Raw genomic sequence first — 13,154 nt, 5'->3', positions numbered from 1 at the left:
ACAGTGAAGTAGAAATGTATTCATTTAACTGAAAGTATATGGAACCTATCTTCACGATCTTGTTGAAGGATTTTCCATGATTTCACTAGTACGGAATATGCAAATTTGCGTAGCTTGTGTTCGTACACAGTAATTGAATATGCATATACTACAGTCAGTCGACAATAACAAAGCAAAAAGTTACCTCACCTTCAAATATTGTTTGCCGACATCTCTGCATATCTCTTATGTTAAAACTATTTTCAATCATTGATCTGGAGAGGTAGGCAGGAGTGGAGTACTTGTATTTCGGGGGTAATTAATATTTGAATGTAAAATGTGTTTTGACACTCTGAAATTTGCACGCTCCGTAAAGTCAAATTACCAACTCTTCGTGTTCATTGACATCTTTGTAACTCTTTAAGAGCTGTAAGCTAACTCTTCAGTCAGTGTTTGTACCTTTATGACCCAAATGGACCAGCAAATCAACGATCCTGGCCTAAATATAATTATACAACGTGGCGATCTCGACTGGCAACCCGCACTTCAAAATGGAAAAAAATATGTACTTCACAGCTGTCCAAATCGCAGCTAGACTCCGAATTGTAATGCTAGATGATACAGTTCTTTCACTTGCAGTTCTTGTCCAGTTTTGATAAAATACATGTATGAATCACAAATAACCCGAAAATGTTTTGACTGCCCTCAAAGCTCAGTCAAAAGTCTCTGGAGTGTTTTAGCCCGGTTCCTGAAGTGACGTCACTAGTAGCCCAACCCAGATCCCACTTTGCGCAGTCGTGAACATAGAAATTACATGTTTAAACGCCTGTAGAAACGCAGGGATTTTATCAATCAAGATAACTTTTTTCACTGAAGTAATCAGGGAAACTAGTAGATTTTATTAAAGGAAAAAAATATTTTGGGGTTAGTGGCACTTTAAACAACTGGGGGATGCTAATAACATAAACATTAAGAGGAATTTTACTTAACTTTTGAATAGATATTAACAGGATTGTATGCTCTATTCTGCATTAATTTCACATCATCAATCACCCCCATCACCCTCATTAAATTGAGACAAGTGAAAACTTACCCACCCTACCCCTTATCCCATTTATTTTTGCATTTGACCCCAATGTAAACTCTGATGCACATGGGAATGCTTGCTAAACATGCTTACTAACATACGTCCAACAAAATACAACACATAAGAACCTTTTCCACATGTTGGATGATTTGCCCTCTCCAGGATTGCAGCAAGACTTTGGTACAGGTAATGGACTGCTTCCTGAATTTCATCTTGGAGCTTTCTGCTGGTGGCTTTTATGTCATCCTATTTGGACATTCATACAATGAAATTAATAGACCATCTCTTAGCTTGTACATCAGTAAAAGAGCAATAAAAGCTAAATTGTACATGCAATAAATACCAGGAACAAAAACAGTTTCAACACCATTGAAGTATGTAAACCTGGTAATGAAGAAGAAGACATCCTTCAATTTCCCCTTGTGAAGAGGATCGCACAACCTCTGGACCAAGGGTACCAAGTAATAGCTGCAACTGAGCTGACAATAAGAGGGACTGCAGATTGAGAGGAGAACCATAACCACTGTCTGACACTGCAGCACAGGAAGGATCCTTGCCACTGTGAAGAAGTGCAAGGATTTGCTTTAGAGCAGTCAGTCTCACCTACAGGAAAAAGCATACCTTCACTTGACACTTAATTAACGATGTTTTCAAAAACCTGACATTTCAAAGCTAAGACTTAAAAAGTTTAATAATTATCACAAATGTACTACACAGGGTGGTCAGAAAGTTTTGATTCACCTGTGGGCTTGATCTTCATACCCGTGACAAACATGTTACCAATTTATTGATGAATTGTATCAACAGGCAAGTTCACCCATAACATCAAGGGCCAATCAAACATACTCAAATACTTATAGGATAATTTTATTTTCATAGGATTTAATTTTTCAAGAAAAATTCAGTTAAGTTCGAAATGAAATCACAAATAACTCTTCAAGTTGTTCAGTCCTGCAGTCAGAGTGCTCCATCCACATTGCCCTTGAGAACAGAGAGTTACTTTCAGGGGGACCATTACTTTCGGGGTTCAATAGGAAGGTCATATAGCTGTCATATATTTATATATGATTACATATTCGTAAAAGTAGAACCAGCATAACTGAACTGCCCAGAAAGGATATACACAACTTCACGCTACAGTACTCACCAAATAACATTATCTTGTACAAACAAATTGACAGGTCTCTTGTGAACAAGCAAATATCTGCTAGAATTTACCTCCAATTGAATTTATTTTCTACACAAGACGGAAACGAAGTTTCACCTTAATTTATTTTACCATATTTCCATTTTCTTTCAAAAGGAACAAAAGACCTGCTTCTCTTCAAGATGCCAATGCAGGAGGCAATTTTTTTGGAAATATGTTCAATTACTGCATTAACATCTAAAAACAAAATTACTGCATTAACATCTAGAGGAAAATATGAATGATGATCTAACTAAAATAACTGAATGGTTAATGGCATATAAACTCACTCTTAATAAGTCAAAGACTGAGTTTATGTTGATTGGTTCAAAGCAAAGGTTAAATACTTTTAATAGACTCCAGTCTTTTACTATCAACAGTAATTCTATTAAACAAGTAGAATTTACGAAATCTCTTGGAGTATACATAGATGAAAACATTTAAACATGACTGTTTAAACATTATTTATCAAAGTGTTTCAAACACGTTTCAAACATGACTGTTTGAAACATGTTTGATTTATTGTTTAAACCCTCTGTTGTTTTCTACAAACGATTGTCGCATTTCAAATGAATTTATTAACTGAAACCTTCTATAAGCTTGTCGTATTACTACTGCAAATGGTTTCTTTACGAGTAATCATATCAGTTTGTTTTTCTTCTTGGCATTTTTAACAGTCCTCTCATTGGTGCTATTAAAAATTCTATCCAACAAGTTTTGATTAGCGAATAAATGTAGGAAAAAGTAGTGTGAAGTGAAGTCATTGCATAAAATATTTTTATGTATGAAAAGTAATTGTAGAATGGGAATGTGGCGAAATTATAAAGTTTCGGCAACGTAAATCAATGGCACATCAATTCTTATGGATCAACCAGAATAGATTATAAACTAACTTTGTTGAAGGAATCAGTCTAAAAGCCTAAATTTTTCAAATTGTATGCTTTATGTGAAACCATTAATTTGATTTTACTCATGAATTTGTCCGCCATATTAATGTACTAAAAGGTTTTGTGTCCACTGATAGATTTTCAATGCAAATAGACACCTCAGGGATTGACACCCATGCAACGACATGGCACAGAACTTGTCTTTTATGTTTTGGATATGCACAAAACAGTAAACCTTGAAGACCTGCAATTTTTTTTTATTCTTATTTTTTCACGTTTCTCGTTTTCTTTCTCCTCTATCAAGTCTATTGCGGTGAGGAAAAGCTGACTGAGGGTTACCTAAAGCCTGGTTTTCATTAGTGACGTGAGCATGAGCATAAGCACAAGCACAACCACAACCACATTGCTGTCGGTTTTTCTTGAAGCAGAAAAAAACTGCCATTCCTCCTATTAAAAATCAAAGAATCAGAGCAAGCAAGAAGAGCATCGCACATCAGTGCACAAACAGAGTTGAAATTGCAAAGACAGAAGGTTAGGCCCTGTCCAAACAGGAAATGTTTAGTGACCAAAGCCGCTCGCTGCTCACATGTCATGCTACCAGTCACACTCACGTGCTCAGTTGTTTTGCGTTCTTCCCCATGGATTTTTGACCAAAAGAGAGACTGCTGATTATTATATTTCAAACCAAATTGTTAGGTGGTTTTCATCAACATGTTTAAACGCTTGTGGCATGCCAATATGTACACGATGCAAAGGGTAAGTGAGAAAAATATTTTTTTTAGTTTGTCAAACAGACATTTATTTTTTTGCTATGGGTAATTTTTTTTGAGTGTGGAATAACTTATAAACAAATTGGCCTTACTTATTAAAGCTTATATCTGGATACCAAGTTCATTTGAACGAAACCTTTTACTTGAATGAAGAAAACTTTTCTGCTCATATTTGTAATATCAAGTTTGTCATCAGTCCCATTTTGTTGACAGTTGATATTCAACACCTCTGGTCATGAATCACTGAATTTGGCCTGCGAGTATGCAAATACTCAACATCTGGTCAGCCCTTCTGAAGGTCTTTAGTTAAAATACAGAGAGAAAATTTTTCTTCCAGAGGCATATTTTTAAAACAAGATATTGCTGACCATGTAGTGCCGGGTTACCAATGATAAAAACATATATGGCCCACGATGTATACAACGTGTAAACAAAAGCACATGCTGCGACTTCCGGAGAGGATAACACTGCTTTCATGTCCAAAATAACATTAATTTTTTTCTGAGTTGCATTTTCTGAGGACTATACAATGTAATTATCCTTAAACATGTTACAGTCTCCGGCATAAAAAAGGTGTGCAAAGCGGTAATTGTCTCGAACTCATGTCCAATTTTTATTTCTCTTCAAAAAAGTTGAAAAATTCATTGAACACCCACTTTAAGTAAAGAAGGCTATCAAACAGTCACAAGACAGACAGCAAGTGCCAGACAGTATTTAGAAACATGTTTGAAAACAGTTTCAAACATTTTTTTAAAAACTGTTTCAAACACACGTGAAAAGTGTTTGAAACAGTTTTTGTGAAAACCATTACAAACATGTTTGAAGTAATAAATTATATCAAATACGAAAGACCGTGTTTGACCACATTTCCAAACACCGAGAAGAGAGTTGAAAATACGACATGTAGTGGAGTATTCTTGACAAACTCTGAGGTGTTTGGAAATGTGGTTAAACACTGTCTTGAGTGTTTGATATATCTTCTCAATCAAAACTACAACTAAGGAGAAAACGGAAAAATGAAATTGTAGAAATCTGAGCTAACTAAGATCAGATAATTGAAGATGCTAGTGGAAAACCCTCCTAAGTGACTATTTAGGTCAAAAAATTTTTTTCAACAAAAGTGCCCAATTTTTTGCATATGGCTTTCAATTTACTTACCTAACAATGCCTTGCTGTTTTTTTGCCAGTTTGCTTTTCGTTTTCAAGAAAATCGAAGCCAAAATATCCAAGAGTCGTTGAATGGTGTGCAATGAAGCGCAAAAAAAGAAATCATTATGTAAATTTGCCATTCTCTGTTAAAGCGCATGCATGTGATGAAATACGGTATAGGACGTCAGTTCAAATCCTCAATTTTTCCCGGTTTTTTTTTTTCCCCTCTTCGTTTTATTATATTTTTGTTAACAAGAAAAACCTATTTGTCGATTTAAACCGCTGAACAATGCCAGTCAGATCCGCTGGTTCAACACTGGATTCGACATTTTTTCCTTTACTTGACAACCGTCACGGACAGATTTTATTTTAATTGATTGAAACGATCTTCTGCAAATTGTTGCTCTGGTTCGTCATCAAGCTCTGTTTGAAACGATCATCGAGTTTGCAATCGCTTCGCTGAATGGCGTGAAAACACACACGCATGCCACGCGGACAAATTCTTTTATGTACACAAAATTTCATTGCAAATGGATCATTAGCACTCATAGCTCAGTCGGTAAGGCACAAGGTTGTTGAGATATTGCTAGTCAGATTCGCTGGTTCAACACTGACAAAGACACTCTTCCTACACTTGACAACCCGTCTTGGACGGCTTTTCTTTTTTTTCCTTTTATTGCTGATTATTTTTAGTTGGAAATCGAAGTCTGATTCGCCCAGCCAAGAAAACCAACAACTGAAACAAGCAAAGCACAGTACACAGTTGAGCCAGCGCGGTTACCGGACTCATATAAAGAGGCCCTAAATCACTTAATACTGCTTAATAACATTCCGAGTGTATCGGAAGATTCGCCCATTTATCGATGCCGCGGTTGATAAACTTTTCAAGGTCTCTTTTTAAAGCGAAGTTTGAGCATTTGAACGTGCAGTGTTTTCAAAAAGTGAATATCAGCGACCCAGTTGTTCGAGCCGATACGAGTATTGCTTTTATGGAAGGCCGTCATGTTGTCTCCTTTGCACATGCGATAAAAGCGCTGCGCATTGCGAACGTTAATATTTTGTTGTCCGACCGCTTTGACACAACATCAGCCCCTTTTTTTTCCTGTTAATTTCTCTCCTTTTTGAAACCAAAACATTAAAATAGGTCGTACTATCGATGCTGCTAGTGCTAAAATAAACCATTAAGTTCACATCGAAATACACCTTCCATTAGTAAAGTAGCGTCTGTATCGAAAGATTCGCCCAACTAAATCAGCGACCGCTAGATACAAGTATATATTATGTTTACAAAATTAATGCTCTTTGATCATGTTTGGATAAACTAACATTTTGTCAAGAGACCGGTTCAACACAACCGGTCAGCTCCCTTTTTTCTCTGTTAATTTACGAGTCGATTGGGGTGTCTCAGAAAATATTGCCATTGTAGTCACGGTCATGATTTCCTTTGTTTAAACTTGATGGATTATTGATGAGTTTGAAAAAACCATTTGAAACATATTTGAAAACCGTTTAAATGACGTTTAAATGTGTTTTTTGAAAATTACCATAAGCCCCCTTTTCATATGGAGGGTCACGTCTGGTGGCAGATCCCTAGAAAATTTTGAAAAATTGAAGAGTCTTAGGTGTGTTTTCCGTGATTTCCAGCTGATAAATGTATCGACTGGACTTGAATGATAATGCATTGTTTTCATTGCCAAAAACCTAAAACAGATTGAAACTGAAGTTGCCTCTGCCCCTACTACACTCATCAGTTGTGTTTCACACAAAAACTTAGCAAAGATTGTTGCATGGCAAAGGTTTTTTAAATAAACAATTGTGGTCACTGTAAAGACAATTGTGAAACAACATGTACTGGTTCACAAGTCGCGCCTCAGATGGAATGGTTCTTGCTGGTTACACAAAGTTCCTTTCAGTGAAATCGGTTCATTAACACATGTCTTGCTATACAAGGAAGTAAATGGGAAGAGTGCCTGGTATTCACCTATATGTATGAAGTATCCAAAGGAGACTAAAGCAAAAAAAGGTAATGGTGAGATGGTCTGTTCGAAAAGCATTTCCAGAATCACTTTAGGAATCAAGTGAATTTGTTCGAACTATTATAAAATTACCGACTGCAAATCAACAAGACTCTACTTTATTTATTTAATATTAATATTTTTCTTCCTGAAAAGTGGCCATTCCCTGAACGGCCAGACAGCCACCTGGCTAAAAGCCTGCACAAGGGTCTATTAATATAAAAAGTATGAGTAAAATTGATTTTTGGCTGTGTTGGCGATTTTGATGATCATATCTGATTTTTACTGACATTTTCCTCTAAGATATCAAATGTTAAAGCATTTAACAAAAAAATAAGGAGTAACATAATTTAACGTTTGGATGTATACAACATCATGATGAAGAAAAAACTGTTGAATGTCAAAGTTGTTAAAAGAGTTTAGTTATGTGCATGATATTTTATGCTAATGGCATGGCTTTGTGCAAATCAAGTCTGATTGCACAATCAATGATGGTTTGAGATCTTGTATAAACAACATTTTGTAAATAAGGTAGTCTAGTTTAGTAAAACACTCTTTGAGGACCGAAAAATTGTCACGCACACAGGAATGCCACTTAATGGTATTCATAACTCAACAACTTTGACATTCAAGGATTTTTAGTCTTTATAATGATGCTGGATACATCAAAATGTTGAATAATGTTACTCCCTATACATGTATTTCCTATTAAATACTTAACTCCTTTTTTAGTGCACATGATAAAATGGACATACACAATGTTAACAATATTTTTTACGATTTTCTTTGTAAATGAGCGGACAAACACATCAATTTATAATTTATGTAATGCATCAATGAGCAAGAGCAGACAATTTGACAATGTTATGACAAAATTCAGATCAATAACAGGACAGATGCACGAAAAACTTATGTCAATTTGTTAAGTGTACACTATGTACATATGTCACAACAAAGACAACAACATGAATACTAACCTGGCCTCTTAACTGTTGGTTTCCCATAGCAGCCACCACAGTAGGTGGAGATGTACATGCCTGAGTACTATGTTCATTGTCCTTATTAGACATTTCATCCTGACATGGACTAGTGCAAAAACTTTTCATACCCTCAGTGAGAAAATCTACAACACTTGTTGCCATGAACTTGACAAGGGAGGCCTTCTCATTTGTCTTTCTGGATCTCTGTTGCATGGCAAATTTCTCTCTGCTTCTACGCATGTACCTCAGAAATTCCTTCATTGAATCAATTCTTGGTAGTTCTCCTAGCAAAACACAAAACACAAAAAACAGTTGTCTACCAGTACACAGAATTAATGATGTTCATGTGAAATGTTTCTTGACATCCTTACTGCACACGTAACTCATGTCCAATGTCAAACTAACCCCATGAATGGACAATACAAGCTAAAGGAAAACTACTGAGACAATCTCGGATAGTGCAGAGGGCAATTTACGGCTCTGATGCAGTAGTCACACAGGTCCTCACCCCTGCTGTTCTCTCCCTTGGTAGTCAACTAGGCCTTTTCCCCTTTGCAGAATATGAGCAGACAAAAACTTGATAAGACATAATCTTAGTAGTGTGTGTGTTTCATGCTTGTGTTTTGCCCAAAAAGAACTTACAATTACCGTTTGTCAAGACGGTTTTAAATTTATTGTGGTATTTTATCCTGAGTTTTGTTCATTTTAACCCATTGACGTCTGTGCCGCCTGTAACTGCCCATGCGAAAAACTCCTCCATTTCCCTGTGCCGCCCGTAATTGCCCGAAAAAAAAGCACATGGGGACAATTGCCTTTCCTACCCCCCCCCCCCCGAACACTTTTTGGTTCTCCTATTGGTCTATTGTTCTTGAGGACAAATAAACCAATCAGAATGGACTTTCTGAGCATATTTTTAGAGGACTTTAGGGGTCCTAGAAAGACGGATTTTCTTCTTAAAATCGCGCGCTCGAAAAGTGCAGGTAATCATGGCGCGTTGCGGGCCAAATCTAAAAACTTCCAAGGTCTTGTTTTCATTCCTAACACGGATAAATTACTGACTTGGGTTTTAAAATAGAAAGGAAAAATACAAATCAATGTTTAGGTGGCCTCAGAATGGAGGATCAAGGAGTACAGAGTCCTCAAAACTTTCTGGTGAAGAAGTTTTTTCCTACAACCACCACGAAAACATTAAGATCGGAGTGCTTTCAAGTAAGTTTTGACAACATATCGCAGATTTAAAGCAGCTTTTCGGACTTAAGGTCATTCCTCACATTTGCATCACACATCCTCACTGCGCATAATTTGACATCATTAGCATGCGCTCGTGCACGCACATATTGAAAACATGACGGATTTGCCTTGAACACAGGCTAAAACTATTCCGGAACACACAAAAATAATCTCGAATGAACTAATAAGTATGCGATAAACCAATCACAGATCGCTAACTCATTAAGTTGATTTCACTCTACTGAATAAGTATTTACCAACCAATCAGGAAGTAGGATGAAGACAGGTCACCAAATTTGAACTCAATGAGTAGAAGTACGACTTCTTTAGTACAAAATAAACCCAATCAGTACGATTGTGAACTTAAAAAGCCTGCCAACAGCAAATCAAAAGCTAACATTCAGAATGAAGCGTTCGTGTTCAGCTTTGCTCACCAAAATATGGCAAAGAAGGTATTAGTTGTCAATCATCGTTTTCCTTAATAAAAGCGCATTGATAAATTGTAGCGCGAAAAGTTGTCCTGAATATTATATCCTAAAATGTCGCATATGTCAAGAAATTAAATAATACAGCATTTAAGTCGTATTGATGGCAACATTTTCGGCGAAAATTGTGCTGTCCGTTGATGTATTTTCAACTTAGGATAAACGCAGCCTCGATCGCCTTGGGTTATCAACAACCTCCCGAGACAACCTACAATCCGGCAGAAACAAATATCTCAATTATTGGAAAGCCGTTATTTCTAGCTTAGTTTAACCCCGCATTTAAGTCGGAATTTACAACTAAATAAATTACGGTATCAATTCTCATTCTAATTTACCAGAGCTCTGTATTATTCACGCTTACCTTGGAAAGTTGGAAAACCCTGCCGCCACTAGCGCATCGAATTCAAGGTTTTAACATCCATCCTCATGACTCGAAGCATTAGTTTTCCCTCGATGTATATGATATATTTCCCCTCACTTTCGTTGGATTATCAATAATATTGATACACTGGAGAAACACAAGTACTCGAGCACAGGTACATGTAAGTTTTTAATGGTTCAGCCTTTGCACAACATTGAGCACGCGACATGTGACGAAATTCGAGACTGTTCATGCAAAAGAGTACGTCACTCAACAGTACGTCACTCTTCAGGAATGGATGTGAAGGTGTCATATGACTTAATTTAGTGCCTGAAAACTCTCACCTTAGTATTAATTGCCTAAATTTCCACTTGATGAAATACTTCTGGGACTAAAAGTGACGTTGCAAGTAATGGCTAAGTCGCTTCTATAATCGTTTTGAGGGGAAGAACCAAGAATATAGTAAACAAGTTATCATATTTCGCAGACAACAATTCGTCCCAACACCATGCACCCTATTTCTTTGTTTGTTACCACTGATACTTTCTACTCGGTAATCTTGGTGTGAAACAGCAAGTGATGGCAATGTTCTTCGAAAGGTCCGTGAAACAGCTCAAAGCATCTAGTGCAGAGCAGTGCTTATATTTTATTGCGAGAATATAATAGTTCACAATACAGGACCACAGCTATGTGCGTCTATGCCGCCGTTGTGATGCTCAGTACTCAGTGAGTGCAAATGATACTTTTTAAGTAAACCCAGAAGAAGACTATCAAACATTGACAGCTTGACTGAAGATCGAGAATTATGCTTAACATTAAGTCAATCGCTATCTCGTACTCAATGAGTACAAATTATACTCTTCAAGTAAAACTAGTAGCAAGGCTACCGAAGATCAAGAATTACGCTTAACATTAACTCAATTGCTATCTCGTACTCAATGAGTGCAAATTATACTCGTTAAGTAAAACTAGTAGCAAGGCTACCGAAGATCGAGAATTACGCTTAACATTAACTCAATTGCTATCTCGCACTCAATGAGTACAGATTATACTCGTTAAGTAAAACTAGTAACCAGGCTACCGAAGATCGAGAATTACACTTAACATTAACTCAATTGCTATCTCGTACTCAATGAGTACAAATTATACTCGTTAAGTAAAACTAGTAGCAAGGCTACCGAAGATCGAGAATTACACCAAACATTAACTCAATTGCTATCTCGTACTCAATGAGTACAAATTATACTCTTTACATGTAAGTAGAACCAGTAGTAAGACTACTAAACATTGACAGCTTGACTGAATATCTATAATTACAATTGAAAATTAAAAGGTTTCACGATTTCCTTTTTAATTACTTCACAAATTGCTACTTTTAAAGAAGGCTACCGAAGATCGGAAATTACGCTTAACATTAACTCAGTCGCTATCTCGTACTCAATGAGTACAAATTATATTCTTTAAGTAAACTAGTAGCAAGGCTACCGAAGATCGAGAATTACGCTTAACATTAACTCAATTGCTATCTCGTGCTCAGCGAGTACTAAATTACTGAGTTGGCGATGTCATACTCAATGGGTACAGTAGATTTTTTCTTTGTTGTAGGAAAGCGAATATTTTTAAGACGTGTTTCTAAATAAATTTTTCATCTATTCATCACGGTTGAACGCACTGAGTACATGATTACGTGACGCAGGGAACTGCTTGGAACATAAGAAGTATTAGAAAAGCACTAAGTTATAGCCGAGTGCTGCGCCAGTTTCTCGGGCCGAATAAGTCTTATTCAGTTTGTGTTATACTCTGCATTTCAGGTAGCAAAGAAAAAGAATGAGATAAAAACAGGGAATAGAAAAAGAAAAGGCGACCAAGAGGAATCAGAACAAAGCAGAAATATAACGGCAAAGAGAAATAAAACAGCTTAGCAAAGAAGTTGAGGTTGCAACTGTTTGTTCTCTGTAACCGCACCGTATTGCTTTTTACTTACACAGTATAATATATAGTCACTGAGTTTCATATCGCCAAAGATTCAACTGCAAGTAAAATTCTTGGTCTTTGCTCATTGCTGTTCTTGACAAAAAAGAGCGGTATAATTTGTACTCATTGAGTACAATGTCACCACAGATTTATCTTAAAGGATAATGTTCGGCGGTCTTCATCATAGAAGCACTAGGCATGATGCTAAGACAGAATAAACTCGTATCAGTGACATTTCCAGGGCCGCTTATTCGGTTGCTTAGCTTTATCAAGATTTAATTCTCCTCTAGGTCTTTTTATCGCCAGGCAATATATTGCAAACAAAGTGGTGCTTATGTTTTAATTTGTACTCAATGAGTATATGCCACAGATTTCTTGTGTAGTATAATTCTCGGTCTCAATTTTGCCGACCTAGATCTGATTGCGAATAAAGACAGTGTCACTGTAGAAGTTGCGAATAGAGCTGTACCGATCTTTTTTGACTTTAAAAGTAGTAATTTGTAAAGTAATTAAAAAGGAAATCGTGAAACCTTTTAATTTTCAATTGTAATTATAGATATTCAGTCAAGCTGTCAATGTTTAGTAGTCTTACTGCTGGTTCTACTTACATGTAAAGAGTATAATTTGTACTCATTGAGTACAAGATAGCAATTGAGTTAATGTTTGGTGTAATTCTTGATCTTCGGTTGCCTTGCTACTAGTTTTACTTAACGAGTATAATTTGTACTCAGTGAGTACGAGATAGCAATTGAATTAATGTTAAGTGTAATTCTCGATCTTCGGTGGCCTGCCTACTAGTTTTACTTAACGAGTATAATCTGTACTCATTGAGTACGAGATAGCAATTGAGTTAATGTTAAGCGTAATTCTCGATCTTCGGTAGCCTTGCTACTAGTTTTACTTGAAGAGTATAATTTGTACTCATTGAGTACGAGATAGCAATTGACTTAATGTTAAGCGTAATTCTCGATCTTCAGTCAAGCTGTCGATGTTTGATAGTCTTCTTCTGGGTTTACTTAAAAAGTATCATTTGCACTCACTGAGTACTGAG

General features: G+C 36.5%; 1 protein-coding gene across 6 annotated transcripts in view; it reads right to left on the bottom strand.

The window, feature by feature from the left end:
- LOC110067114 (putative E3 ubiquitin-protein ligase HERC1) overlaps positions 1-13,154 on the bottom strand; it is a 302,388-nt gene that overhangs the window by 156,503 nt on the left and 132,731 nt on the right. For all 6 annotated transcript variants that reach the window (XM_089295099.1, XM_089295101.1, XM_089295095.1 and 3 more), the window contains exons 25-27: positions 8,051-8,337; positions 1,451-1,669; positions 1,195-1,312 (exon numbers count right to left, since the gene is read on the bottom strand). In XM_089295099.1, the coding sequence (XP_089151225.1) occupies positions 1,195-1,312; positions 1,451-1,669; positions 8,051-8,337 (624 nt within the window). The remainder of the gene's footprint in view (positions 1-1,194; positions 1,313-1,450; positions 1,670-8,050; positions 8,338-13,154) is intronic.

This window comes from Orbicella faveolata, unplaced genomic scaffold, assembly GCF_042242905.1.
Source record: "Orbicella faveolata isolate gen_17 unplaced genomic scaffold, um_ofav_v1 contig_26, whole genome shotgun sequence".
NCBI classification, from domain to species: domain Eukaryota; kingdom Metazoa; phylum Cnidaria; class Anthozoa; order Scleractinia; family Merulinidae; genus Orbicella; species Orbicella faveolata.
Note: the sequence above shows the minus strand (reverse complement) of the source record. Positions and strands in the feature narration are given on the sequence as shown.